This window comes from Podarcis liolepis (assembly GCF_965112155.1).
Source record: "Podarcis liolepis genome assembly, chromosome: 18".
Classification (NCBI taxonomy): Eukaryota; Metazoa; Chordata; class Lepidosauria; order Squamata; family Lacertidae; genus Podarcis; species Podarcis liolepis.
In genome coordinates, this window is record NC_139572.1 from 7,235,265 (window position 1) to 7,263,264 (window position 28,000).

Consider the following 28,000-nt stretch of genomic DNA (forward strand, 5'->3'; position numbering starts at 1 on the left):
ACAATAAATTAAATGCAACAATCTACAATAAATTAAATGCAACATTTATAAAACAGAGAGGGACCTAAGCTGCATTTTAAATATATATTTTATAAGTGACACCAGTTACTTCGATGCCACCAAGATGCAGAATGCGCTACACACGTGCGCCCTCTAAAGGAATACTCCATTGCCCCACGTGCCTTCAGCTCCGCGCATGCGCTCTGAGGAGTTCCAGAAATCACCGTGGTAAGAGCGAAGCCGCGCTCTCATTTCCCAGCGTGCCTTGCTGTGCCCTCCCTGTCGGTCGTGGCGCGGGGGCTGGGTACTTCAAGCCCCAGCATGCCATGCGCTAGAGAACTCCACTTCCCGGCGTGCCTTGCGCGCCACCCTCTCTCTCCCTCTCCGTTATTCATGACAGAAAGAGCCGGGGAAAGAGACCTCGGACTTGCCGTCTGAGGGAAAAACACCATGGAAACGCACAGAGAAAACAACACAGATCGGGAGATCACTGAGGGACGGTCCCGGTGGCCATTTCCCGGCGTGCCTTGCGCGCGCGGTCGGTTGGGATAAGAAGCCCACCGTTTCCCAGCATGCCTTGCGGTTTGGGCGAAAGAGCTTAGTTCACCCACAGGGAGCCTTGACGCCGTTTCCCAGCGTGCTTTGCGGTTCCGGCCTTAGGACAGCCGAGATAACTGTGAGGAGGCGGCGGCCGCCTTCATTTCCCAGCGTGCCTTGCGGCTCTAAGCCTATTAAAAGCCGAGTCGACTGTCAGGGAAGGAGGCAGGCCCTCGCTTCTCTGAACTCATTTCCCAGCGGTCCTGGCCTGAATCAGCTCCATGAGGGAACGCAGGGAGCCCCGGCGCCTCAACTCCTATTTCCCGGCGCTCCTTGCGGCGGCTGTGGCGGACTCAAATTCCCAGCGTGCCTTGCGGTTCCGGCCTTAGGACAGCAGAGTAAACTGAGGAGGAGGCGGCCTCCATTTCCCAGCGTGCCTTGCGGTTCCGGCCTAGGACAGCCGAGTTAACTGTGAGGCGGCGGCGGCGGCCTCCATTCCCCAGCGTGCCTTGCGGCCCCAGCCTATTAAAACCCGAGTCGACTATCAGGCGCCTTAACTGCTATTTCCCGGCGCTCCTTGCGGCGGCGGCGGACTCCATTTCCCAGCGTGCCTTGCGGTTCCGGCCTAGGACAGCCGAGTTAACTGCGAGGCGGCGGCGGCCTTCATTCCCCAGCGTGCCTTGCGGCCCCAGCCTATTAAAAGCCGAGTCGACTATCAGGCGCCTTATTTCCCGGCGCTCCTTGCGGCGGCTGCGGCGGACTCCATTTCCCAGCGTGCCTCGCGCGCGCGGTGTTTCTGAGGCGATGTGCTGAGGCGAAGAAGCGCCGCCTCCTCCTCCTTCTTCTCCTCCTTCCTTCTCGCCTCACGGTCGCTCTCGCCGCCGCCGCTCGCCGTCATGCTGGAGGAGGCCGGCGAGGAGGTGCTGGGCTCGGTGCTGCTGAAGGCCTCGTGCCTGCCGCTCAGCTTCCTGCTGGTGGTGCCGGCCGTCCTGCTGCTGCTGCTGGGCCCGCCTCCGGCCTCGGCCGCCCACGAGTTCACCGTCTACCGCATGCAGCAGTACGAGCTCGGGGGGCAGCCCTACGGTCAGTGAGCCAAAGGGGTTCGGGCGGGGTTCGGGGGGCGGCGGCGGCAGCGCTGCCAGGGAAGGAGACGACGACGCTTTCCCCACCCCCCCTCCGCCTCCCATGAGGCGCTTAAATAACACCCCCCCATATCCCCGCTATACAGGTACAGAGTTTCCAAGGGACTGTAGTTTTCTCCTCACACTCACAGAACTACAGTTCCCAGGATCCTTTGGGGGGGAATCCACGTTCTGACAGCTCCCTTAACGTCAGTGGTTCCTCATTAGCTAAGATTCCCCCCCCCACCCCCTGTTTTTCATAAAGCCAAGCCATGCCCCCCCCCTACTTTTGAATATTTTGATTATTCTTAATAAAAAAATTCCTTCCAGTAGCACCTTAAAGACCAACTAAGTTAGCTCTTGGTATGAGCTTTCGTGTGCATGCACACTTCTTCAGATACACTGAAACAGAAGTTGCCAGATCCTTCTATATAGTGAGAAGGTGGGGAGGGGTATTACTCAGAAGGGTGGTGGGAATGGGAGATTGGCAGGTAGCTGAGATGAGCCTGTTGACGACTCTTAACGACTGCGATAGGTCCTACAGGAAAAGGCAAGGGGTGAGAAGGCGAAAAATGGCTTAGTCATGTATAATGAGATAAGAATCCAATGTCTTTGTTCAGACCAGGTCTCTCCATGGTTTTGAGTTTGGTAATGAGTTGCAATTCAGCAGCTTCTCTTTCCAGTCTATTTCTGAAATTCCTCTGTAGTAAAACAGCTACTTTGAGATCTTGTATAGAATGTCCTGGGAGATTGAAGTGTTCTCCTACTGGTTTCTCTGTTTTGTGATTCTTGATGTCAGATTTATGTCCGTTTATTCTTTGGCGTAAGGTTTGGCCTGTTTGTCCAATATAGAGAAAATATTGTCCAATGTAGTTTTCTCCTCACACAGAACTACAGTTCCCAGGATCCTTTGGGGGGCGTAATCCACGTGCTGACAGCCCCCTTAACGTCAGTGGTTCCTCATTAGCTAAGATTCCCCCCACTCCCTGTTTTTCATAAAGCCAAGCCATGCCCCCCCCTACTTTTGAACATTTTGATTATTCTTCTTCTTATTTATGCCCCGCCCATCTGGCTGAGTTTCCCCAGCCACTCTGGGCGGCTCCCAATCAAGTGTTAAAAACAGTACAGTGTTAAATATTAAAAACTTCCCTGAACAGGGCTGCCTTCAGATGTCTTTTAAAGATAGGATAGCTGCTTATTTCCTTCACATCTGAAGGGAGGGTGTTCCACAGGGCGGGCGCCACCACCGAGAAGGCCCTCTGCCTGGTTCCCTGTAACCTCACTTCTCGCAATGAGGGAACCGCCAGATGTCTCTGTGGTAGTTTTTGCTATGTGCCACGGGCCCCCTTGGGTGGGGTTTGCAGACCCCCCCCCCAAAGTGGGAACCACTGCCCCAACATATTATAATTATTATTTAGTGGGAACCACTGCCCAAAATATTATTTTTTATTATTATTAGTGGGAACTACTGTCCAACATAATATTATTATTTATCCACCACCTTTTCTGCTGACAGGGACTCGAAAGGTAGAAACAGCTACTCAAAACCATGGGGCAGGGGAGAGCAATAATTAAAATACAATTTTTCCGTTGCGAGCTGCCCTGGGATCTTCGAAGAAAGGGTGGGATACAAATTTAATAAAGGATTATAATAAATTTAAACTTTTTAAAACTTTACGCATACATAGTGTTAGATGAAGTATGTTAATGTAAAAATAGGAGATTGTGGTATTTAGTGTCTGCACTGTTTCTGTGGAGGCGCATGAAATGTATACACTGCTTGAATGTAAAAAAAAAATCTCAGCGGTTTGCAAAAAGATAAAACAATAAAATCAAGAGGAGGATCACAGTTGTACCTCAAAACATTAAAAAGTTAAAATGCTAACGCAGATTAAAATTACCTCAACTGTCTAAGCATGTGGGTAGGCTTGTCTAAGCAGGAATGTTTTTTAGCAGGCGCTCCAATGTGTACAGTGAAGGCACTTGCTTGTTCTCAATTGCCAGGGAGTTCCAAAGTGTAGGTGCTGCCGCAGTAAACGATCTCATTCTTACAAGTGTGGAATGGGCATTATGTGGCAGCTGTAGCAGATCCAACTCCATTGATGGAATCAGTCATGTGGGTACGCAGGGTAAGACAATCTTGTAGGTAAACTGGTCCTTAGCTGCTAAGGGCTTTATATGTTAATCGTAACACCTTGAACTCGGCCTGGTAGCAAATTGGCAATGAGTGCAGATCTCTGAGCGCAAGTGTTACATGCTGGCAAGGCCTCGCTGCTGTCAGCAACCGTGCTGCAGCATTCTGCACCGATTGCTGCTTCTATGGCTCACAGCCTGTGGTTTGTCGGGTAAGAGCTATCCGACAAAGCTCTGTTCAGATGATACGCTAAGCTGAAACTAAACCATGGCTTAGCGGTAGAAGGAACAGGGAGGGGCAGTGTAGGTGGCCTGACTTAGTATAAGACAACTTCCTACATTTGCATATTGTATTTAAATAATGTAGGTGGATCAGTTTAAACAGTATGTGTGTAGCAATATACAGTGATGAAGCCGTGCCGTGTGTTCTGATTTCCTGATAAGGGAGTTCTCCTGCTTAAAGGTTTCTAGCCAGCCGTACAGTGGTGCCTCGCAAGACGAAAAGAATCCGTTCTGTGATTCTCTTCGATTCTCTTCGTCTAGCGTTTTTTTGTCTTGCGAAGCAAGCCCATTGATGGATTAGAGGATTAGCGCTTTTAGCGGCTTATCAGCTTATCGGATCAGCTGATAAGCGGCTTAGTGGCTTAGAAAAGGGGGGGAGGAAAAAAACCCCGCAGGAACTCGCAAGACATTGTCGTCTTTCAAAGCAAGCCCATAGGAGATTCGTTTTGCGAAGCACCTCCAAAACGGAAAACTCTTTCGTCTAGCGAGTTTTCTGTCTTGCGAGGCATTCGTCTTGCGGGGCACCACTGTACTCTCCTGCAGCAGAACTCTGCCACCAGCCCTCTTTTTCCTCTTCCAACTGACAAGTCAACATTTATTTTTGTTTTGTAAAATTCGTGCACCGCTTGATTGTAAAAAAAAACCCAACCAACCCTCAAAGCAGTTTACAAAAAGGGTAAAAGAATAAAATTAAGAAGAAATAGCAATCATACTTTCAAAACTTGCAAACAGTTATAACACCAAAACAGATTAAAATTACCTCCACTTAGAATTGCAGAGTTGGACTAGTCCAACCAACTGTAATGCAGGCATCTTTGCCCAACATGGGGCTTGAACACACAACCCTGAGATTAAGAGTTTCATACTTTACCAGTTGATCTATCCCTGGGTGCCTCCCTTAGTTTTCCTTCTTCTAAAGACCTTTTGTGTTTCGGCAAAACTTGTTCTCCACAGCATGCAGACGCCTCCCTCTTGTTTTTCTGTGGCTACATTTTGGTTGCAGTCCTCTCAAGTCACCACTCAAATTCTCTGTGCTGTGTAGCGAGTCGAAAGATGTAATTAATATTTATAAGACTGAAATTTATTAGGAACAGGAATTGGCCTTATACAAGAGCTGTCCAGCGTTGCAGGCCAGAGTCATTCTCAGCCCTGCCTGGATATGCAAGGTGGTGTAAGAATATAGCATTTATTTTTGCAAGCTTTGTAATAAAGAATATAATACTAATCCTGTAAAGTCTCCCATATGTAAATATAGAGATTTATGTATGTATGCATGCATGTAATGCTAAATTGTACCACTCCGCAGTTGAAACTTGCAGTTTAAAAGAAGCTGCACCCCAATTCTGTGCAAGTCTATTCAGAAGTAAAGCCTGCTCTGTTGAACGTAACTGGCACAGAGATAAGCAAGAACAGGATTTCAGCCTTAGATGATTAGTCACCTGAGTTCTAAATGATTAATTGACTAAGGCTGCAATCCAAAACCACTCTTGCGAAAGAGTAAGGCCTCGTTGAACTAAGTGGGCTTGCTTCTGTGCAATCAAGCCTTGGGTTGTGTTGAAAATTTGGGTGTGAAGAAATCCTTCTGAAGGAAGGGCAAGTATTTTTCCTTGCTCTTGGGTGACACATGCATATGTTGTAGCAGGTGCTGCCGTCAAATAGGCATTCTGTCCTGTGTGTGAGAGGCAGACAAGACGACATGCCTTTTCTAAGCATGCCTGCTTTTTTATTTTTTGGTAAGCATGAAAGCAAGAAATACCTTTAAATATAGGAAAGCAGCAGTCTGCTCAGCTAATTGGGCGGTGCAGGGAACACACAAGTGTGGCCTTTAGATGTTGTTGAGCTGCGACTCACATCTTCCAGATTCTTTGTTCATGCTGGTTGGGGCTGATTGGAATTGTAGTGCTAAGATTTATGGAATCGTCTCTGCCGCACTTCCACTTCATAGGGCTGTGTACAGGTAGGTGAGCACGCTATGTGCGTGAGAGCTAGAATAATAATAGTAATATATATTGCTTGGTATGGGAGCAGAGTAAGATCAGCTGTCCTGTTAACTTGCCCCGCCCACTCCAAATTTCCATCCTGTGGCTTTATAGACATCTTTGGGCACAGTAGGGCAGCAGTTAAGAGGTCTCCCCACTGTGCTTCCCTTCATAAGTTCAGCTCCTGCCCGACTGGCCAGGAGAAACTAAAGCCTCCCTTTGAAACTCCTCACTATTAAAGACACACTTGCCCTGCAAGAGGCAGCAATTGGTATTTTTGCACCCACTTTTACAAGCTAAGCAGCTGCTCTAGTTAAAATGTATTTCCACACAGCAGGTGTAGCCTCCAGGCTCATGTGTTATTTCCCCTCTCCAGCTCTTCCAGTCACTCACTTCTCACAGTGCGTGACCGACTCCTTACTGGGGCTGCTGTAAATCAAGACAGGTTCCTAGCCATCTTGGTTGCTTTATTTAGCTAAGACCACCAGTCTTGGAAGCAAGTGCCCGGTTTCATGCAGCTGATCTGTGAGGATCTGCAAGGGAGGGAGAGCCTTTAGAGAGGGACGGTGACAGGCAGGGTTTTAACACGCATGGGTGTAGAAAGCTGTTTCATATTGAGTCGTGCTACCAGTGCATTTATCTCAGTGGTCTCTGGCCTATAGCTTAGAACAGGGCTCTGGACAGAGGTGTGTCCCTTTTAATGGGAGGTGTCAGGATTCAACCTGGGACCTTATGCATGAAAAAGCACGTGTTTTATCACTGGCTGACACCCCCTTCCTGTTTCTAGGGGAGGATTGTCAAGGAGACAGCTGGAGATTTTTTTACAAGTACCGTATTTTTTGCGCTATAAGACACACCAGACCACAATACGCACCTAGTTTTTGGAGGAGGAAAACAAGAAAACTAATAATCTGAATCTCAGAAGCCAGAACAGCAAGAGGGATCGCTGCGCAGTGAAAGCAACAATCCTTCTTGCTGTTCTGGCTTCTGGGATAGCTGCGCAGCCTGCATTCGCTCCATAACACGCACACACATCTCCCCTTACTTTTTAGGAGGGAAAAAGTGAGTCTTGTGGAGCAAAAAATACGGTATATTGTCAAACTGCTGTGCAAATAAGTTACATTAGGATTAAAAGGGTTCACTGTGATGGCACTAGGGAACTATCTGTACATTTCCCTAACCACTCAAAACAGATACACTGAGTGGCAACGAGCAGACACCAAAAATGAGCTATAATCTGGGGGAAATTTTGGAGGGAAGATTTCAACGACAGCTGCAGAGCCCTCAGTGGTACCTAGATATTTTGCCTTGTTTCTCATTCTTGAAAACATGTCTCACAAAGTTAGTATCCTACACATATTTTTGCACTGCACAGTCTGGATTAAGTAATTGGTGGGCTGTAAGGGAATCGTCCACTCCTCTTCCAGTCTAAAGAGGATATTCTTGCTCCCTACAGGCGAAAGGTGGATACCTATTTGCTTTTCCCCCACCCCCAAACAAAAAGAGTTCTGCTGAATCAGGCCAGAGACCCCTCTAGTCAAGCATTCTCTTCTCCCGTTTGTTAGTCAAATTTCAGGTGCTTAACTGCTTGTGAAACCTAGCAACTAGCTTTCAAAGGCATATGCTGCCTCTTAATTCTGAAAGTAATACAGTGGTACTTCGGGTTAAGTACTTAATTCATTCCGGAGGTCCGTTCTTAACCTGAAACTGTTCTTAACCTGAAGCACCATTTTAGCTAATGGGGCCTCCTGCTGCTGCCGCACCGCCGGAGCTGATTTATGTTCTCATCCTGAAGCAAAGTTCTTATCCCGAGGTACTATTTCTGGGTTAGCGGAGTCTGTAACTTGAAGCGTATGTAACCTGAAGCGTATGTAACCCGAGGTACCACTGTATATGGCCATCAAGTAACTATTGATAGATTTATCCTGCATGAATTTTATGATCTCCTTTTTAAAGCCATCTAAGTTGGTAGCCATTGTGGTTTGTGAATTCCATAGTTGATTCTTCTTCTTCTTTGGCAATCCCTCATAGCCGAGTAAGATTGTCTTTCATGAGCACGGTCTTAACAGTGAATCCGTAAGTGACTGGAGGCCAATTCTGGATCCACACGTCCTTCCACAGTGGGGACATAGGTTTCTGGGTGGGAGTTGGTCATGGTGAGGGTTTGCCAAACGTGCCTTCCTCTTAGCACGTTTCTCCCTTTTGTCCTGATTTTGAGCGTCTTTAAAGTCCATGACACCTTTGGTAAAGGCTGCTCTCCAATTGGAGGGCTTGCAGGCCAGTGTTTCCCAGTTGTCGGTGTTTATACTACATTTTTTTTAGATTTGCATTGAGAGAGTCTTTAAACCTCTTTTGTTGACCACCAACATTATGCTTTCCATTTGTAAGTTCGGAATAGAGTAGTTGCTTTGGAAGACGTTAATCAGGCATCTGAACAACATAACCAGTCCAACAAAGTTGATGTTGAAGAATCAATGCTTCCACACTGGTGATCTTTGCTTCTTCTAGTACACTGGCATTAGTTCGCCTCTCTTCCCAAGTGATCTGTAAAACTGAATGGAATTTTACCATTGATGAAATGTTTCAAGGAGTTGGAGATGTCGTTTCTTAGTGGTCTATGTTTCACAAGTGTACAGTAAGTTTGGTAGCCACAGTTTATGCCCTGTGTGACAAAGGCTTTCCTTTTGTCGGTCCTGAACCTTCCATGCTTCAGCTTCATTGCATGTCCCCAAGTTATCGTATTCAGAATCTACTTCCTCCACACAATGCATAACCTCTTATCATGTTCTCCGCCCACTTAGCTGCCTTTTTTCTAAGCTAATGAGTCCCAGATGTTGTAACCTTTCCTCATGGGAGAGTTGCTCCAGTCCCTTGATCGTTTTGGTTCCCCTTTTCTGGATCTCTTCCAGCTCTGTAGAAACCTTTCCAAGGTGAGGCAGCCAGAACTGTACAGCAGTATTGCAAGTGTGGTCTCACTGTAGATTCGTATAATGGCATTATCGTAGTAGTCGTTTTATTTCCAGTCCCTTTCCTAATGATCCCTAACATGGAATTCACCTTTTTCACAGCTGCTGCACACTGGGTCGACATTTTCATCGAGCTATCCACCATGGCCCCAAGATGTCTTTCCTGGTCAGTCACCACCAGGTCAGACCCTGTTAGCGGCGTATATGTGAAGTTAGGAATTTTTGCCCCAATGTGCGTCATTTTACACTTGCTTACACTGAATTGCATTTGCCATTTTACTGCCTTTCTGCATGGTTTGGAGAGAACTTTTTGAAACTGCTGCTGCTACTATAACTTTTTGTTTTTACCACCCTGTGTGATTTGGTGTAATAGACCCAAAAGCGAAACATTAAAATAAGCAAGTACGCAGATTGCAATAAAGAAAGGCAGTGCAGTTATTAAAGTAGTTTAAAATAAAATCGTACAGATAAAATTGCTTTGACATCAAAGTGCACCCCAGTCACAGCGGGTGGAGAAGCTGTGCATTAAATTGTAGCTCTACACTAGAGTTGTGGCTCACATGCTGTCGCAGCTCACTTCCTTTCCAAATCGTGTCACACGGTGAGTTTGGGAGTTGACAGTTCATGGCGTGAGCCCCTACAACAAAGGCATGTGGGATTCCCACTGCGTGGTTTCTACTAAGCTTTTTCAACTCTGCTCTCTTGGCAAGATCTACACCTGCCAACGTTGGCAAAGCATCTTCAGAACTGATCACTGAACGTTCCTGATGGTACCAGCCCTTCATAGTCAATACTACACAACCTGAGAATTGACCTTAAAGGGTTGGGGAGGTGGTGGTGTTGATTTATTTAAAGACCTTTTTAAAAAAATCCCATTCTCCAGCCAGTGAAGACTCCCAGAGCAGCTTAGTAATCACTCCACTCCCCTAAAAAGGCACAGTCTCTGTCCACAAACTTAAAATTCCAAAAAAGACATGCGAGAAAAGGAACAGATTAGGAGGGAGGAGGAAACAGGCAATTAAGCATTCACATTCTCTTTTAGGACATGGGGAGGCCGCCTATCTGTGGATCTAAAGTACCTTCATGGCTACGTACTAGGCCCCTTTCTCTGCTTTTGACAGGCACTCGAAATGCCGTGCTAAATACAGAGGCTCGCACAGTGGAGGCGGATGTCTTGAGCCGCCGCTGCGTGATGATGCGGCTGATGGACTTCTCCTACGAACAGTACCAGAAGGCGCTTCGCCAGTCGGCCGGTGCCGTGGTGATCATCCTGCCACAGAACATGTATTCGGTGCCTCAGGATGTCATCCGGGTAAGCATTCCTTTGAGGCCCCTGCCTTACGTTCATAATTGTGCTTCAGCGTGCTGAAACTGCCTCCCCTGCTTAATTCCAGAAATCCTTATGCCACCTGTAATCAAGCCGATATTATGGCTTCTACCTGGACCCCGAGATCATCCTCTGAGGACCTTCTTTGTGTGCCTCCTCCAAGTGAGGTCCGGAGGGTGAGCGGAGTCCTCCTCTGCAAGTCACTGAGTCTTTTATCTGCTCCTCCTCAGCAATTCATGGAGATTGAGCCAGAAATGCTGGCGATGGAAACCATTGTGCCGGTCTACTTTGCTGAGGAAGATGATGATCTCCTCTCGATCTACGAGCAAACGCAGGCGGCTTCTGTGTCGCAAGGCTCAGCTTCAGCTGCTGAAGGTAGGCCTCTTTCAAAAAAATAACTGGGATTAGCTTCAGGGGTCGCCTCCCTTTAAGACCATCTTCCAAGGGCCTTTTCAGAGGTGGCACCTCGTATTTGGAACAGCAACTCCAGATAGATCCAACAGGCTTTGCTACTGGTATAAGAGAGGGGTCATTAAAAAAAAGCTTGGCAGGTGTTGGGAAAGATCCAGCTCTAGAATACTATACCCCCTTATCTGGGATTAAACACCATGGGACTCAGTGGGTTTTGTTTTTTAGTAGACAGGAATAGGACTACATGGTTACATTATTGTAGTGGTTGGGAGTTACTCGTGCGTAATCCTGCCCCGTTTGGGCATTAGATTGCCTGGTTAAACCCTTCGGACTGCACAGCCCATCTCAGCGTGGCTGCCCTTAGTCACTCGTAGAATCTGTCTGTGGGCGTTTCTTAAAGCGCTGCCAACATAAGAGCTGTTTGACGCCCAAGCGTCTCTGCCTCTCACTGCGCGGGAGTCTCCTGCGCAGGGTGGGCGTGGGTAGCGGGGTGCCTGGGCTCTCCTCACTAACTTCCAACGAAGAGTCCTGGAGCCCCTGCACCTCCTCCTCCCGTTGCTCTCCTGGATCCCTGGTGTTACACTTATTCCCTTCCCCTTCTTCCCAGCTGAGTCTCCCCCTAGCGCTGGGACCTTCTCCTGCAGAATCAGAGACCCCCTCCTTCTCCCGTGCCTCTGATGTCAGTTCCCTGACAATTATGAAGAAGCCTGAGGCAATGGGTTGTTTCCAACTAAGTTTTACTCAGAACGGACCCATTGAAATTCATAATAATTATTAATAATAATTTTATTATTTATACCCCGCCCATCTGGCTGTGTTTCCCAGACACTCTGGGCGGCTCCCAACAGAATATAAAAAACACAATCAAACATTAAAAACTTCCCCAAACAGGGCTGCCTTCAGATGTCTTCTAAAAGTCAGATAGTTGTTTATTTCCTTGACATCTGGGGGGAGGGCGTTCCACAGGGCGGGTGCGACTACTGAGAAGAACCTCTGCCTGGTTCCCTGTAACCTCACAGTGAGGGAACTGCCAGAAGGCCCTTGGAGCTCGACCTCAGTGTCCAGGCTGGACAATGGGGGTGGAGACGCTCCTTCAGGTCTACAGGGCAGAGTCCGTTTAGGGCTTTAAAGGTCAGCACTAACACTTTGAATTGTGATCAGAAATGTATACATGAACCCAATTCCTGTTATATTTTGAAAATTTATGTTAAATATAAAGAGTTCAAACCTTGACCGTGGATAGAAAAGACTGTCCAGAATATATAAACCATGCCGGCTCAAATCCGTGTGTGTCTTCTATACTCCCCGCAATTTGCAAGGTTTCTGATACTGTTGTGAATGAAGGCAAAGTGTAGCTGTGTACTCTTATCTTTATTCAGCTGTTTTCTTCCTAGTACTTTTACACACAGCAACTGCCAACGGCTTCCAGATGGTGACCAGTGGGGCTCAGAGCAAAGCAGTCAGTGACTGGCTCATCACCAGTGTGGAGGTGAGTTCGGGAGCACTTCCTGGCATACTGACTTTTCAAGGTTGGATTACCATAATGCACTGTGCGGGGCTTCTTCTGCGCTTGACCCAGAAACTGTAGTTAGGGCAGAGTGCTACAGCGCGGTTGCTGATAGGAGTGAGAGACCCTATCAGCTTGTAACACTTCTGCTCAGAGGGCTGAACCGCCCTCTGATCTTTCGTTGAAGGTCAGTGTACAAATTTAATAAACCCGCAAGCAAGCCAACCAAAACCAAGTCTGCACTGGTTGCCATATTCCTGCCAGGCCAACTTCAAGGTGTTACTGTCAGTTTGCATTTCTTGGTGCAGAAGGTAATTGATCTAAAAAGTGTAGAGATCTTGTCTATACTAATTGATTCAAGAGGGATCTGGACGCTTCCCTGTGTGATACAAACTGAAGTTTCTAGCTAACAAGCAGGCTTCTGTTCTGCCTAGAAACAAGCAAAAGGTTCCTGATGTTCGGTTTATACCTTCAGAGAAGCTGAACAGCTGGTTTAAACTGGTCCTGTTATCTCTTTCACCCAAGGTCATGCTGGCTATAATAATAGGCCAGAAGGAGCCTGAGTTTCACATTCTGTCATTCTTTCCTTCTGGTGTGGTGTTCTGTATATAGTATGCTTAAGTGCTTAGTTTTAGTCTTATTATGAGTTATTGTAAATTTAGGTTAAGTCTGCTGCAACTGGATTTCTTATGGACGGGGCCAATCCTGAATGAATTGGATTTGTGACCATTATGCTCATTTGCCTTCAGTAGCAGTAAAGCTCTGCTGGATGGAATGTTAATTGCCTCTGGTCTATTTTGTTTGGGAATCCTACAACGTGCTAAGTTTATTTTGCTTTGCTAACTATACGTTGGAATCTGCTCCGGATCAATATGAGCAGAATTCTTAACATTTACTTTTGGTACATAGTAACTGCCTGGGCCCAGTTTACCTGCACGTTTGCCTTAACCATGTATGTGCCCACGCAACTGCGTCGACCTGCAGTGCTGGCACTGTTACAGGTGCCGCAGTAAGTGCTCATTCTGCCCTTGTAAGAAATCATTCATTTAGTATGGTGGCACCTGCACTTTGGAACTCCTTGCCCATTGACCTCAGGTGGCCAACTTTGCTGTACACTTTTATGTGTCTGCTTAAAACATTTATTTTTCTTTTTAGACAAGTCTGTCCAGATACACGAATGTTGACGCGCTTTAATCTTTTTGCTGTTGATTTTAATTATTTTTGATTTTGTTTTTACTTTTAAAAATTGATAATCTTTAATATTTATTGTAAGCTGCTTAGAGGTTGGTTTTTTTAAAAAAAACACCACGGTGAAAATGGTGCGTGCTTTTTGTTAAATAAAATGGGCACAAATGTAACTTTGCAAATGAAGAGCTGGGGCATATTTGCTAGGGCCAAGGAGGCACTTGTTTTGGGCTACCAAGCCAAGAGTACAGGTTCCCAGAGTCTAGTCTAAACTACTTTTCACAAGCCTGACTCTTAACCCTGCTTTTAAAAAAATCATTTTACTAAAATTATTGTTCAATCAGTGTGCATCATGCTTCTGGCGATTAGAAGCAGACAGTCCTCTTTCTGGAGGAAAAGTCTCTTTCTGCAGGAGTTTACAGTCTAAATTTTGACATAGGGGTGATAAAGAAATTCAGTGGAAGTGGATGCAGTAAATAAGGCAGAGAAAGAATATCCAATCCTTGCATGTTATTACTGGTGTGTTTGTTTCCGCCAAGCATTCTTAGAGAATTAATAAGATTCATTGTTTGCCATTTGTCTTACGTATTTTATTGTACACTGCCATGATATTATTATGAGACTTCCCCCCGAAAAACTCTTCTGAATTATTAATAAAATTAATACATCTGCATGGGCCTGGTTACAGGCTGGCAGGTTGCGACAGGGCACAAAGTGGTATAGGCAGCGGTGCCAAAGGCTTTGCAGAAAAGGTGTGAGGAGAGATTTGAAAGGAGGAGGGAGGCAGTTCGGAGTTTAAGAGATGATACGTGAGTCTTTGGGTGGAGCTGCAGACCTTTGGACAGTCGAGGCTTGTGGAGCTCCAGGAGTAAAGGTCATGAGCAACAGGCATCGGTAACAAGGGCTGGGAAGGAACCCAAAACCAAACCAAGGAGCCTACGCTGGATAAGGGAGCAGACGAGAAGTCGGTGTAGGGATTTTGAAAGTGTTCAGAAATGATTTACAGCAGAGATTCTGAAGGTGTTTAGAAAGTGATTTACAATAGCAATAATACTCTAAGAGCTGTTCGACAATGGAACAGACTCCCTTGGAAGGTGACGGACTTCATTGGAGGTTTTTAAGCAGAGGTTGGATGGCCACCTGTCAAGGATGCTTTAGCTGAGATTCCTAAAATTGCAGGGAGTTGGACTAGATGATCCTCAGGATACCTTCCAACTCTGCAATTCCCTAGATTTCATGAGGAGGCAGAGGTGATGTGGGGTGTCTTGCATTGACACAGTGGCAGAAGTGGCCTTGATGTAATGATTCCTCCCCTGCTCCCCTTTCTAGGGTCGGCTGACTGGTCTGGGAGGAGAGGACTTGCCTACTATTGTAGTAGTCGCTCACTATGACTCTTTTGGAGTGGCACCGGTAAGTTTCTGTCGGCTGTTGCCCCATGCTTGCTTAGGCCTTTCTGTACACTGCAGCATGGCTCACTTATGCAAGCCACCTATGTTGTTATAGAGAGCCAGTGTGGTGTAGTGGTTAAGAGCGGTAGTCTCATAATCTGGGGAACCGGGTTCGCGTCTCCGCTCCTCCACATGCAGCTGCTGGGTGACCTTGGGCCAGTCACATTTCTTTGAAGTCCCTCAGCCCCACTCACCTCACAGAGTGTTTGTTGTGGGGGAGGAAGGGAAAGGACAATGTTAGCCGCTTTGAGATTCCTGAAGGGGAGTGAAAGGTGGGATATCAAATCCAAACTCCTCCTCCTCCTCCTCCTCCTCTTCTTCTTCTTCTTCTTCTTCACTAACAGTTCCTTTAAATTTGGGCAGACCTTATGCATGAACTGACTATAGAATGATCTGATCCACTGGGTCTTCCTCTTTGTTTGTTTGTTGAACTTTATAAGTTACTTCTGTTGAAATTTACAATTTGCTACTATGAATTGTATACCTTATTTATCTAAGAACACAGCCGGTTACGTCTCATGTGTTTATTGAGGAGGGAGCTCACAAGCAGGGCTGGAAGGCAAGCTGCCCTCCCACCTTGACTGTCCTCAGCATCCGGCTGCCCTTCCCATTTGTGGATCACAGCTGTTCTATTTTTAAAAACAAGCTGCAGATGTTGGTGGCTGTTGCGCCATTCAGTGGCAAAAAAATCCCGTCTTCCTGCTGGCTGCAATGTGTGGCAATGACTTGGCTTGCTCTGCAAGGATCTGGCTTGCTTCCCGTCCCCCCTTTGCTAGTGTGTCCCCAAACCCAAAGTTGCCCTTAATATTGGATATTCTTTCTCCCCCCCCCCCAGTGGCTCTCCCATGGCGCCGACTCCAACGGCAGTGGAGTCGCCATGCTCCTGGAACTGGCCAGGCTGTTCTCTCGCCTCTACACGTACAAACGGACACACGCCGGGTAAGTCGAATTTCTCTTCTGGGAGGCCTTTTGCCCAAAGCGGGGGTGCAATGGCCAGAATGTAAGCTTGACCCTTCTCTTTGCTCCCCAGGTATAATCTGCTGTTCTTTGCGTCTGGAGGTGGCAAGTTTAACTATCAAGGGACCAAGCGGTGGCTGGAAGACAACCTGGATCACACAGGTGCTGCAGGCTTATTGTTATATTCCCCATAAACCTGGAGGTTCTACGGCCAGGTGCAGGACCTGGCTTATGAGTTGGCCAGGAGGGGAGAGGAGGCATCAGGAGGATGACTGGGAAGCCATGGGCCTAATTTTCTCACTTTTAGAAATGGGAGCCTGTAGCTCTCAATAAATAGCTTGCGACTATCCCTGGTCTTAGCTGACAATCAGTGGTTTTTCATGTTGCATAAAGAGCATGCAAAGATGTCTCTTCCACCTCCTTCCCCGCCCCATAACTCTTTGTAGGATGATGGCCATTTCACATCCCTTATTTCAGATTCCAGTTTGCTGCAGGACAACGTGGCCTTCGTACTCTGTCTGGACACTCTGGGGAGAGGGAACAGTCTCCACCTACACGTCTCGAAGCCTCCAAAAGAGGGGACCCTTCAGCATGCTTTTCTGAAGGAGCTGGAGCTGGTAAACAAAGGGGGTCAGGCTGGCGTGTGTTGGGCAAAATGGGAGGGCAGCAGCAGTAGCAGTTGAACACTCAGTGTGCCTTCCTGGCAGAACATCCCACTGTGCTCCGGCTAATGCGGATGCTTCTTCCCCCTTTTCTGGAGCAGCTGTCCTTACTACAGAATTACTTTTTCTGGGGGACACAGGTGTGGAGGACTCCCCAGTCCTGTAGGGGTAACTGCGCACCTAAAGGAACAGGTGCACAGCCTGGGAGTCATGGATTCACAGGTCAGTTCTGTGTCCAGGGCTGCTGTCTACCAGCTGCATTGGGTACACTGGCTGAGACCCTACCTGCCTGTGCCCTGTCTCGCCAGAGCGGTCCATGTTCTGGTTATCTCCCACTTGGACTACTGCTACATGGGGCTACCTTTGAAGGTGACTTGGAAACTACAGGGTTTCAGGCAGGGGACAGTTGCCATCCCTACCTGAAGATGTGGAGGTCTGAACCTGAAAGCTGAATGTGAAGCGGGTGCTCTGCCGCTGAGGCACGGTCCTTTCCTTTAAAAATTGAAGTAAGATTCTAGTCCTCATGTGTAGGGATATCGCGGAGTGGGCAGTGGGGTCCGGAGGGAGCACACTCCCCACCAGCAGGCAGCCACAGTCTGCCTGCACGCGTGACCCTGGGGTGCATAGAATACTCCCCCCTCAGACAAGCCACAGCTGTCTGAACACCGTTCCCTCTGTCTCAGCAGTCCCTTTTGTGGTCTCAGCAGTCTGCGGTGTCCTGTCTGTAACCTTTGTCCCTGAGTCATTTTGTCTCCTTCATCATACACTGTGCAAGGGGAAAATGACGTGGTGGAAACAGGTGCCAAAATAACTTGGTACCACCCCACGATCTCAGGACCGAAGATGTGTAAAGGTCATAGCCCAAAATGTATCTTCCTGGTTTGCATATTTGTCTCAATAAAAGGAGGCTCCACAGGGCTGGCCGGCAGCTTGCATGCAGCTCACCTGATGACCAACCCCCAGTCTTGTGCCTTCACTTCACCCATGACTGTTTTAAAACAGTCCATTGGTCCATCTAGCTCAGCATCACCCACACTGACTGGCAGTGTCTCTCCAGGGTGTCAGGCAGGGAGTCTCTCCCGGTCCTAGCTGGAGATGAAAAGCAGACCCTCTCTCACTGAGCCCTGTTTAGGGAAGTTTTCAATGACTGATGTTTTAATGTATTTTTAATCTTTGTTGGAAGCCGCCCAGAGTGGCTGGGAAAACCCAGCCAGATGGGTGGGGTATAAATAAATTATTATTATTACTACTACTATTCCCCTTTTGGGAATAGATTGGGGTTGCGCAGCATGGCAAAGGCGCAGACCCTGTTTTAAGAAAAGCAGGGTTGCGAGGGAGTTGCTAACTGTGCCCCGGAGGCAAGTTGCTTGGCGCCTCCTCACCCCTCTCTTTCTGGTGACTTGTCTCCCAGGTGGTTGCCAGCCAGTTCCCAGAGGTGAGGTTCTCCATGGTGCACAAGAAAATCAACCTCGCGGAAGACATGCTGGCCTGGGAGCACGAGCGCTTTGCCATCCGACGCCTCCCAGCCTTCACCGTCTCCCACCTCGAGAGCCACCGAGACGGCCTGCGCAAGAGCATCATGGACGTGAGGTCAGCCGCTGGGTGAGGAGGCTGCAATAAGGGCTGGCAGGGGGTGGCAATAGCTTTCAGCTGCTGGTCTACTTGCACATGTGAGCTTAGGATCATTATCAGAAAACGAACCTTGAACTCATTAGGAAACATGAAGCTGCCTCTCACTGAGTCAAACCATTTGGGCCCATTAACTCACCATTGCCCACACTGGCTGGCAGTAGCTCTCTAGGGGTTCAGACTGGAGCCCTTTCCCAGCAAGGATGTGGGTGGCACTGTGATCTAAACCGCTGAGCCTCTTGGGCTTGCCAATCAGAAGGCCGGCCGTTCTAATCCCCATAACGGAGTGAGCTCCCGTTGCTCAGTCCCAGCTCCTGCCAACCTAGCAGTTCAAAATCACACCAGTGCAAGTAAATAAATAGGTACCGCTGCGGTGGGAAAGGTAAACAGCGTTTCCATGCGCTCTGGTTTCTGTCACAGTGTCCCGTTACGGCTGAAGCAGTCTAGTCCTGCTTCCCACATGACCCGGAAAGCTGTCTGTGGACCAACATCGGCTCCCTCAGCCTGAAAGCGAGATGAGCGCCGCAACCCCAGAGTCACCTTTGACTGGGCTTAACTGTCCAGGGGTCCTTTACCTTTTAACCTTTTCCTACAGCCCTAACTGGAGATTCAGAGTCTGAACCTGGATCCTTCTGCTGTCACAGCAGGTGCTCTGTCATCAAGCTTACAGCCATTCCATAGGGCATAAACTTGGAGGTCTGCCACTTGGCTCAGGAGCTGAACATGCGAGATTGCATTTAGCAGTGGAGACTTAATATTACCTGTTGGCAGACAAAAGTTATGCAGGGGGAAGTGTAGGGAAGTGTAGCCATATTCCCTTTCTTAAACCACGTAAGCTGTTCCTTAAACCACGTCTTCTAAACACGAATCCCACGAGTTCTGGGAGGCAAAGAGCCTGCATGTCTGAATGCTCTATGATCTGGCAGGACGGGCTTAGGCTCTTCTATCGTTTCTCTTTCTGTCTCCCTCCCAGCCTCACTGCAACGTAGCAGTGGGTGGGTGTGGAGGCATTTTGTACGAAAAGCTTTGTATGTTTCTCTGGAACCGGAATTCCTTGCGCAAGTCCAGTAGCTTGCCCTCCGTTGTGTGTGAAAAGTGTGCCAGTGGTGGCTTCCAGTTTGGCCCTCAGTCTTGGTATGAAGTAGGGGTGGGGAAGCCATGCTGGCCCTCTGGATGTTGTTGGGACTCAACCCGCTGTCAGCAGCAGCACCCAACAGGGATGATGGGATGTTGTAGCCCGGCAACACCTGCAGGGTGATAAGATCCTTTCCCCATGTTAACACCAGTTTGGGGTGGCAAACAAATTCTTACTGGTATCCTAGCTTTCCTACTGTGCATAGCTAACACATAAGGTAAAGGTAAAGGGACCCCTGACCATTAGGTCCAATCGTGACTGACTCTGGGGTTGCGGCGAAACCAGAGCAGCGCACGGAAACACCGTTTAAGAACTTTGCTTCAGGATGAGAACAGAAATCGTGCTCCGGCACCACGGCAGCAGGAGGCCCCATTAGCTACAGTGGTGCTTCAGGTTAAGAGCAGTTTCAGGTTAAGAACGGACCTCCGGAACAAATTAAGTACTTAACCCGAGGTACCACTGTATATATATATAGAGAGAGAGAGAGAGAGATTTTAACAACCAGATTATCAATCAATGTATAAAGGTAAAGGGACCCCTGACCATTAGGTCCAGTCATGGACGACTCTGGGGTTGCGGCACTCATCTCGCTTTACTGGCCGAGGGAGCCGGCGTACAGCTTCCGGGTCATGTGGCCAGCAGGACTAAGCTGCTTCTGGCGAACCAGAGCAGCACACGGAAACGCTGTTTACCTTCCCGCCAGAGTGGTACCTATTTATCTACTTGCACTTTGACGTGCTTTTGAACTGCTAGGTTGGCAGGAGCAGGGACTGAGCAACGGGAGCTCACCCCGTTGCGGGGATTCGAACCGCCAACCTTCTGATCGGCAAGCCCTAGGCTCTGTGGTTTAACCCACAGCACCACCCGTGTCCCTCAATCAATATATAGCACTCTTAATGTGGAGGAGCGTTTTTTAAAAATGCAGCATGCGCACCCTTCCCAGCCACCTGGTTATCTGAAATGGTTCCTTGCCGAAAGGGGAAAGGGTTGGAAAGGGAGGAGGAAAACAAGCACAGCCAGCCATCAGTTCTTGAAAGTTACCACTGCAGTTGGGAGTATCTCCCCCAGAATTCTACCCCAAGGCTTCATCATCTCCAGATTGGCTTGCTGTCAAGGTGGGTGGGATGGCCAGCTGTATGAACTGTGTCTTATGGGCCTTGCTCCCTTTTTTGAGGGAAGACATTGGTTTGCATGCTCTCTTCCACGTTTATGAGGACCAGGGGCTGGTTGTCCCTTTTTAAAGACCTCGGACCCAAGTGGGACTGCTGGCGGAAGACTGCACGACACGGGGCCCAAATGAGAAACTTGGTAGTCAGTCGTTCAAATGCCTGCTCTCCCTCCCTCCCAAGAAAATATGTTCTTGACACCGCTGTTGCCTTTCCCCTTTGCAGGGCACGGGTCGACCCCAAAATTCTAACCCGCAACACCCGCATTGTTGTGGAGGCTTTGACGCGGGTTATCTACAACCTAACAGAAAAGGTGAGGGTTTTTCTCTACATCTGCTCTCCCCCCAGGCAGTTTTCGCTAGCCACAGCAGAGGAAGAGGCTCAGCGTGGCCCCATCACATTTCCTCATTTGACTCTCCCCCTCCCAGAACTGTTAGCAGCCATTCCACCGATTGCAGCCGAGGGGCTGATAGGGCAGCAGGGCCCACTCTGTCAACTGTTAGCTGTTGGCTGCCACTTGACCTGGCTGGAAAGAAGGGGCAACGGGGCCATTCTGAAAGACCAGCTCCATTTGGCTCCTTTCCTCCCCTAAACCATCCTTGGTCTTGGTGGTGATGATCAGATACACTAACATGGCACTCAGGTGCTGAGTTACGAGGAGCATGTTGCCAAAACAAGGCTCTTCAGAAACAAGGAGGGAATATTAGCATGCTCCATGGGGAGCAAAAGAAATTTTATGCTTGCAGGGAGGGGGGAGCCCTAATGAGGGACCAGAAAAACCCAAGACAGCAGAACATGGATTAAGTGTGCTCAGCAGCCACTGAACTGACCATTGAGGGCTGCAGGGTTGTTCAGAAAGGCTATTCTGGAAGAAGCCATGCCTGCCTGGCTTGAAACCCAGGGTCAGGAGTGCCTCACATTATCTTGCACTTATAGCATGAGCAGTGATGTGTGCTTTCCCAGAAAATTTTGAACTGGGTGATTTGCACTGGAATTTTTTGTTCTGTTTTCCCAGGGAGTGGTCTAATTTAGCACGCTTGTTTGACTTTTATTTAGCGATCAAGGCCAAAAACCTTGAAGCTGCCAAGTTTGCCTAACATTTTTGCGGTTGGTAGGGACGCGGGTGGCACTGTGGGTTAAACCACAGAGCCTAGGACTTGCCGATCAGAAGGTCGGCGGTTCGAATCCCCGCAATGACGGGGTGAGCTCCCGTTGCTCGGTCCCTGCTCCTGCCAACCTAGCAGTTCGAAAGCACAAAAAGTGCAAGTAGATAAATAGGTACCGCTCTGGCGGGAAGGTAAACGGCGTTTCCGTGCACTGCTCTGGTTCGCCAGAAGCGGCTTAGTCCTGCTGGCCATATGACCCGGAAGCTGTACGCTGGCTCCCTCGGCCTATAGAGCATGATGAGTGCCACAACCCCAGAGTCGGTCACGACTGGACCTAATGGTCAGGGGTCCCTTTACCTTTATTTGCAGTTGGTATTCATTCATTGCTGCTAACAAAATTAGGGAACGGGGAGCAGCTCGCTCCCACATCACATAACTTTAAGAATTGGTGCCTGAGCGTGCTTGTTTTTCTCTTCCCTCCCCATCTTTCTCCCCTTTCGGGCTGTGTCTCTTGCATTGAAAGCCCGTGAGCAGGGGCTGCCTTCAAAAAACAAAAAGATAGCAGGACGCCTAAAATTCCCAATGTGCTTTATAGATGAAAACTTTCCACTGTATCTGTTCCTCTAGGGAGTACCTGTTGACCTCCAGATCTTCACAGAACAGATGGTAAGCATGCCTTGCTAGTGGGGTCTCTTCCCCACAGGGCAAGGGGAAGCCTGAGGGTGGTGGGGGTTTTAATCTGCAGGGCAGACCGACTGCCTGTCTCCCTTCCCCACCTCCTTGCCTCTGCAGCAGATCCAGCAGGAACAGATGGAGTCCGTGATGGACTGGCTCACCAGTCAGCCAAGGGCCGCTCAGCTGGTCGACAAAGACAGCACTTTCATCAACACTCTGGAATATTACATGAGCCGCTACCTGAAAGATGTCAAGCAGCATCACGTGAAGGCAGACAAGCGGTAAGAGCAGGGCTGCCCTTTGCTCTTTTTCCTGTTCTGCTCTCGTGCTCTTTTGTGCTGTTAACTGCCCTCAATATCCCCCCCCACCCTTTTTTGACGTGGTTAGAGACATGCTATCAATAGGAGTCTAGCATCTAGATCAAGGGAAGTAATAGTGCCACTGTATTCTGCTCTGGTCAGACCTCACCTGGAGTACTGTGTCCAGTTCTGGGCACCACAGTTCAAGAAGGACACTGACAAACTGGAACGTGTCCAGAGGAGGGCAACCAAAATGGTCAGAGGCCTGGAAACGATGCCTTATGAGGAACAGCTAAGGGAGCTGGGCATGTTTAGCCTGGAGAAGAGGAGGTTAAGGGGTGATATGATAGCCATGTTCAAATGTATAAAAGGATGTCACATAGAGGAGGGAGAAAGGTTGTTTTCTGCTGCTCCAGAGAAGTGGACACGGAGCAATGGATCCAAACTACAAGAAAGAAGATTCCACCTAAACATTAGGAAGAACTTCCTGACAGTAAGAGCTGTTCGACAGTGGAATTTGCTGCCAAGGAGTGTGGTGGAGTCTCCTACTTTGGAGGTCTTTAAGCAGAGGCTTGACAACCATATGTCAGGAGTGCTCTGATGGTGTTTCCTGCTTGGCAGGGGGTTGGACTCGATGGCCCTTGTGGTCTATTGCAATTCTATGATTCTAGGGTGGCATAGAGAGGTAAAAAAGCATCTCCAGGAAAGACTCTGGGTGGTCCTGCTTCAGGGCCCAGCTGGTTTCTTATTTATTGATGGCATTTATACGCTGCTCTTTAGCCAGAAAAGCTTTGAGAGTGGCTTTCAAAAATCAGTATTCAGACACTCCCTTAGAAAAGCATGGCGTGGACATGTAACAAGGTAAAAGAGTATTGGGAAATGACTTATAATGAATTGAAATAAATGTTTGAAATGACCAAGGGCATGTAGTCCAACTCCTGCATTGCAAGAGTCACAGCTAGTGAATTCCTGGCAGATGGCCGTCCAACCTGTGCTTAAAATCCTCCCATGAAGGAGAGGCCACCGCTATCTTCCGAGCTTTTCTGTTCCACTGTCCAACTGCTCTTAACCCTCGGAAAGTTATTCCTAATACTGAGCTGGAGTCTCCCTTCATTGTGTTTGAATCCACTGGTTCAGGTTCTCCCCTCTGGAGTAGCAGGAAACAAAGCTTGCGCTCTCACAAGGTCAAAATAAAAAAAATCCTTCCAGTAGCACCTTAAAGACCAACTAAGTTAGTTCTTGGTATGAGCTTTCGTGTGCATGCACACTTCACACGAAAGCTCATACCAAGAACTAACTTAGTTGGTCTTTAAGGTGCTACTGGAAGGAATTTTTTTATTTTGACTATGGCAGACCAACACGGCTACCTATCTGTAACTGGAACTCTCTCACAAGGTGTGTGACTTGAACCCACATCTGTGCATCTAGCACTCAACAGGTATTCCTACACAAACTACCAAGAGGTGTAGGAGCGTTTGGGTAAAAGAGTACAGTGGTACCTTGGGTTACAGACGCTTCAGGTTACAGACTCTGCTAACCCAGAAATATTACCTTTGCTTCAGGATGTGAATAGAAATTGTGCTATGGCGGCAGCGGGAGGTCCCATAAGCTAACGTGGTACTTCAGGTTACGAACAGTTTCAGGTTAAGAACGAACCTCTAGAACGAATTAAGTTCTTAACCCAAGGTACCACTGTATTGGGAAATGATCCATGATGAAGTGAAAAAAATGTTTTGAAATACTTTCCCACCAAAACCAGAGTCCTTTCTGTTGAGGATAACTCAGTCTGAAATTCCCAGGTGTCAAAAAAGGTTACCGTATTTTTCTGTGTGTCAGACGTTGCTTTTTGCTAAAAAAAAAAAGGCAAAAATTGAGTGTCGTCTTGTACACGAATAGTGAATGCAGAGGGGGACGTGCGCTCCCCACCGATGTCCGTGGCAGTTCTGGGTCTCCTACCCCTGATAATGAGCTCCTCCCCCCCCCCACCCCTGGAACCATTCGTCCTCCACAGACGAGACCCAGGGTGACCAGTCTGGGACGCCACAGCAGATTCTGTCGCACCGTCTGAGTCTTGAGGGCCGTTGGAATCCTCGCAGGAGGAGGATGGGAGCTTGGTGGGGCTGGTTGCCTGTTCCTCCCTGGGAGCGCTTTTCCTCTCAGGTCAGATCCAGCAGAGCTGGCAATGGGGGGCAAGGCAGCTCCAGCCCCACAGCTCTTCCTCCAGGCAACTTAGTTAGATTATTAGGATTTTGGATGAGCTAGATCAGACTTTGTACATATGGCACCCCCGTGTATTTCTACAGCTTACTGTGTTGTGTTGTGACTTTCAAAGGCACAGCTGTTTTAAAAACATTAATAGGTTAATTCGGCGCCCCTCTTTTTCTAAACCCCATGCAGGGACCCCGAGTTCGTTTTCTACGACCAGTTGAAGCAAGTAATGAATGCTTATAGGTAAGTGCAGGCAACCTTGTTTTGTATTTCTTTGCCCTGAGATCAGAGGCCCCCTCAAAGGCCTGTGTTCTAGGGCTTGGCCTGTGTGGGGTGGGGAGGAAGAACTCTTAATATCAACCCCACAGAAAGAATTGGGAAATGTTCTGTGCAAATTCCTCTTGGGCTCTTGCCCAGGAATGTGGTCAGCCTTTTCTCCCACCTTGCGGTGCTGGCATTGCCCTGCTTTGAATACACAGACTCTGCGGATCTGCCAGCCAAGGAGGAAACTTCAAGAGATTCCTCCTTCCTGCCCAGCCATTATTCTCCTCTCTCTCTTACACACTCGAACTCTGTGTTTCCAACCTATCAAGGCAGCCTTCTCAAACTTGGGACTCGCCACATGTTATGGCCTGCGATGGCATCATCCCCAGCCAGCAGGTTGCAGAAGGGGTTAAATAGGGGTTAAATCCAGCAGACGTGGCTGGGTGCCCCCTCCCGTGCACCATCTGTTTCCCACCCAACAGAGAGGGGTCAGAAGCCAGCCTTCTCAGGCTGGTGGTGTACCTGACCCTGAGCACATTTCGCAGGAGAGCGTGTGGGGAGGGGCAGACGCTGCAAATTGGACACTCTTCTTTCCAGAGGGAGAAGAGGGGAGGGCGCCCTGGGAGAGGAGCTGGAACGGGCCTTTCTGAGTAGCACGCACCTGAACATGAGCAGCTCTGGCGGAGTAGAAAACATTCCCCCCTTCAAAGGGTGACTTTGTATTCCTTGGTGAGAGAAACCAGTAGGAGAACACTTCAATCTCCCAGGACATTCTATACAAGATCTCAAAGTAGCTGTTTTACTACAAAGGAATTTCAGAAATAGACTGGAAAGAGAAGCTGCTGAATTGCAACTCATTACCAAACTTAAAACCATGGAGAGACCTGGTCTGAACAGAGACATTGGATTCTTATCTCATTATACATGACTTAGCCATTTCTCACCTTCTCACCCCTTGCCTTTTCCTGTAAGACCTATTACAGTCGTTAAGAGTCGTCAACAGGCTCATCTCAGCTATCTGCCAATCTCCCATTCCCACCACCCTTCTGAGTAATACCCCTCCCCACCTTCTCACTATATAGAAGGGTCTGGCAACTTCTGTTTCAGTGTATCTGAAGAAGTGTGCATGCACACGAAAGCTCATACCAAGAACTAACTTAGTTGGTCTTTAAGGTGCTACTGGAAGGAATTTTTTTATTTTGTATTCCTGTTACTCATTCACTTTGTAATCCACCGATTTCTGTGGAAGTGGCGCAGGAGGGCATGAAGTGTGTGCTTTAAGGGACTCCGTAATGTGCGCACGTCTAAACTTGGCTTGTTTTCCAGGGTCAAACCTGCCATCTTTGATCTCCTCCTGGCTCTCTGCATTGCCGCCTATCTCGGGGTAGCCTATGTTGCTGTCCAGGTGAGTATGCAACAGACCGTGGTGGCCTCTCTCAAGCAAATTTCAGGAGGAAATCAAGGCAGCTGCTCTCTCTTTTCCCCAGGGCTTGTCTGAGTTGGGGCAAAGTCTATTCAGAAGCTTCTTTTGCCACATTTTTGAGTTTTGCCTCCACCTCTTAATAGGTGCTAGCTTCCATGCCTTTTCATGATGGAGGCTATCTGTTAGCAGTTCATTAAGCCAGATTAATGTGGACAGAGTCCTTTTTAACCTTTCGAATCCTCAAGTTTGCAAGGAAACTTGAAAACTTGCAGACAGAAAGGAAAACTATTCAGGGGCTACATTTTTTGTCCGTCCCGTTAATTTCATTTCATTTCATGCACAGAAATCGGAAGAAATTTTGAGTTGTGTGTGTGGTGTAAATAGGATTGAGACTTAACCGAGGAGAATTTTAAACTCTGAACAGATTATTCTCCCCTGACTCTTCTATATCAAATGGCTTTTTAAAAACTCCCCTCCATTTTTGATTTGCCGGGTATTGTTTTGCTTTGGGGTGGGGTGCCCAGGTGCCTGGCTATTGTTAGAGAAAGACAAAACAAGTGTAGATTCCCATTGGCCTTATGGAACCACTTTCACAGTGCTCCAGATCCTGGCTTAAAAATCAGGTTTTTGAGACAATGGGTGTGATCCACCCGAAGCCGCCTCCCTAACTTGATATGGGTGGGTGGGCTGGCCAAGGGTGGGGAATTGAGCTATAGCAAAGAAAGCCTTGCGCCCCCCATAGGACGTTTCATTGTGGCGCAACAGACATGCCCCTCTTTTAAGGTACCGCTGTTGCAGATGTGGCTGCAGCCTGCCAGATTCGAAAACACTTCTCCCACCCCCTCTGCCCGTTTCAGCATTCATCTTGAAGATACAGAGCCGCCCACTTACTGTCTGTTTCTCTCTCTCTCTCTCTCTCTGTCTGCTTGTGTGCCCCCCCTTCCCTGCCCCCCCCCAGCACTTCAGTCTGCTTTACAGATTGGTGCAGAGACTGTCCCTGAAGTCCAAGCAACAATGAAAGGGTTCCAGAGGCACCACCGTTGGAAATGAGCCCGTCCGGACCAGCGCTGCGTTGGGTGCTACTGCTGCTCGTTCCCTCGTTCCGTTCCGCGACACTGGAGCAGGAGGCAGAAGCCGAGACGGAAAACGCCCTTCCCACTCCCTTGCATTTTGCGGGCCTGCGTTGCTCTCCCCTCCCGCTCCCCCACCCCCTTCCTCGGGACAGAGCCCCAGGCGTTCACACACACACACACACACACACACACACTGCTTCCAGACTGAACAGTGGGTGTCTTCTTCTTTTTTGTCTTCTCTTTCCTTCCTCCCGCCTTCCCTTGGAAATCTTCCTCTGAGCAAAAAGACATTTCCATAAGTGCGAAGCTGCTGTACGAGAAGCAGGCAACATATGTGCCATAGGTTTTAAGCTTTGGGGGTGGAAGCCTTGGGCTGGTGGGGTGGGCAGGGGCCTGCCTGTCAGATGGAGAACTTGAAGGGGCTGCTTTGGGGGGGTCAGTTTGTGTTTTGTTTCGTTTTTTAAAAAAAGATGTGCACATGTAAATTAAAAGAGAACTACTGCGAAG

General features: G+C 48.4%; 1 protein-coding gene across 9 annotated transcripts; it reads left to right on the forward strand.

Annotated features, from left to right (window-relative positions):
* Positions 1 to 1,000: 1,000 nt before the first annotated feature.
* Positions 1,001 to 27,999, forward strand: NCLN (nicalin). Of its 9 annotated transcripts, none has more exons than XM_083483892.1 (16): positions 1,335 to 1,620; positions 9,121 to 9,199; positions 10,140 to 10,330; positions 10,413 to 10,720; positions 12,151 to 12,245; positions 14,778 to 14,858; positions 15,732 to 15,835; positions 15,927 to 16,015; positions 16,331 to 16,470; positions 17,927 to 18,117; positions 20,671 to 20,758; positions 22,179 to 22,217; positions 22,344 to 22,507; positions 24,923 to 24,976; positions 26,324 to 26,402; positions 27,379 to 27,999. In XM_083483892.1, the coding sequence occupies exons 3-16, from the start codon at positions 10,320 to 10,322 to the stop codon at positions 27,436 to 27,438; spliced, it is 1,503 nt and encodes a 500-aa protein (XP_083340018.1). In that variant the 5' UTR covers positions 1,335 to 1,620; positions 9,121 to 9,199; positions 10,140 to 10,319; the 3' UTR covers positions 27,439 to 27,999. The 9 variants fall into 9 exon arrangements, with proteins under 9 accessions (XP_083340014.1, XP_083340013.1, XP_083340012.1 ...); XM_083483894.1 differs by having other exon boundaries at positions 1,384 to 1,620; positions 10,576 to 10,720; XM_083483888.1 differs by lacking the exon at positions 9,121 to 9,199 and having other exon boundaries at positions 1,001 to 1,620; positions 10,576 to 10,720; positions 17,927 to 18,105.
* The last annotated feature ends 1 nt before the right edge of the window (position 28,000 follows it).

Coding starts and splice junctions, on each gene's coding strand:
- NCLN (XM_083483886.1), top strand. CDS start 1,434: ATGCTGGAGGAGGCCGGCGAGGAGGTGCTGGGCTCGGTGCTGCTGAAG. Junction 10,721..12,150: donor CTCAGCTTCAGCTGCTGAAG/GTAGGCCTCTTT, acceptor TTTTCTTCCTAG/TACTTTTACACACAGCAACT. Junction 18,118..20,670: donor GACGTGAGGTCAGCCGCTGG/GTGAGGAGGCTG, acceptor TCCCCTTTGCAG/GGCACGGGTCGACCCCAAAA.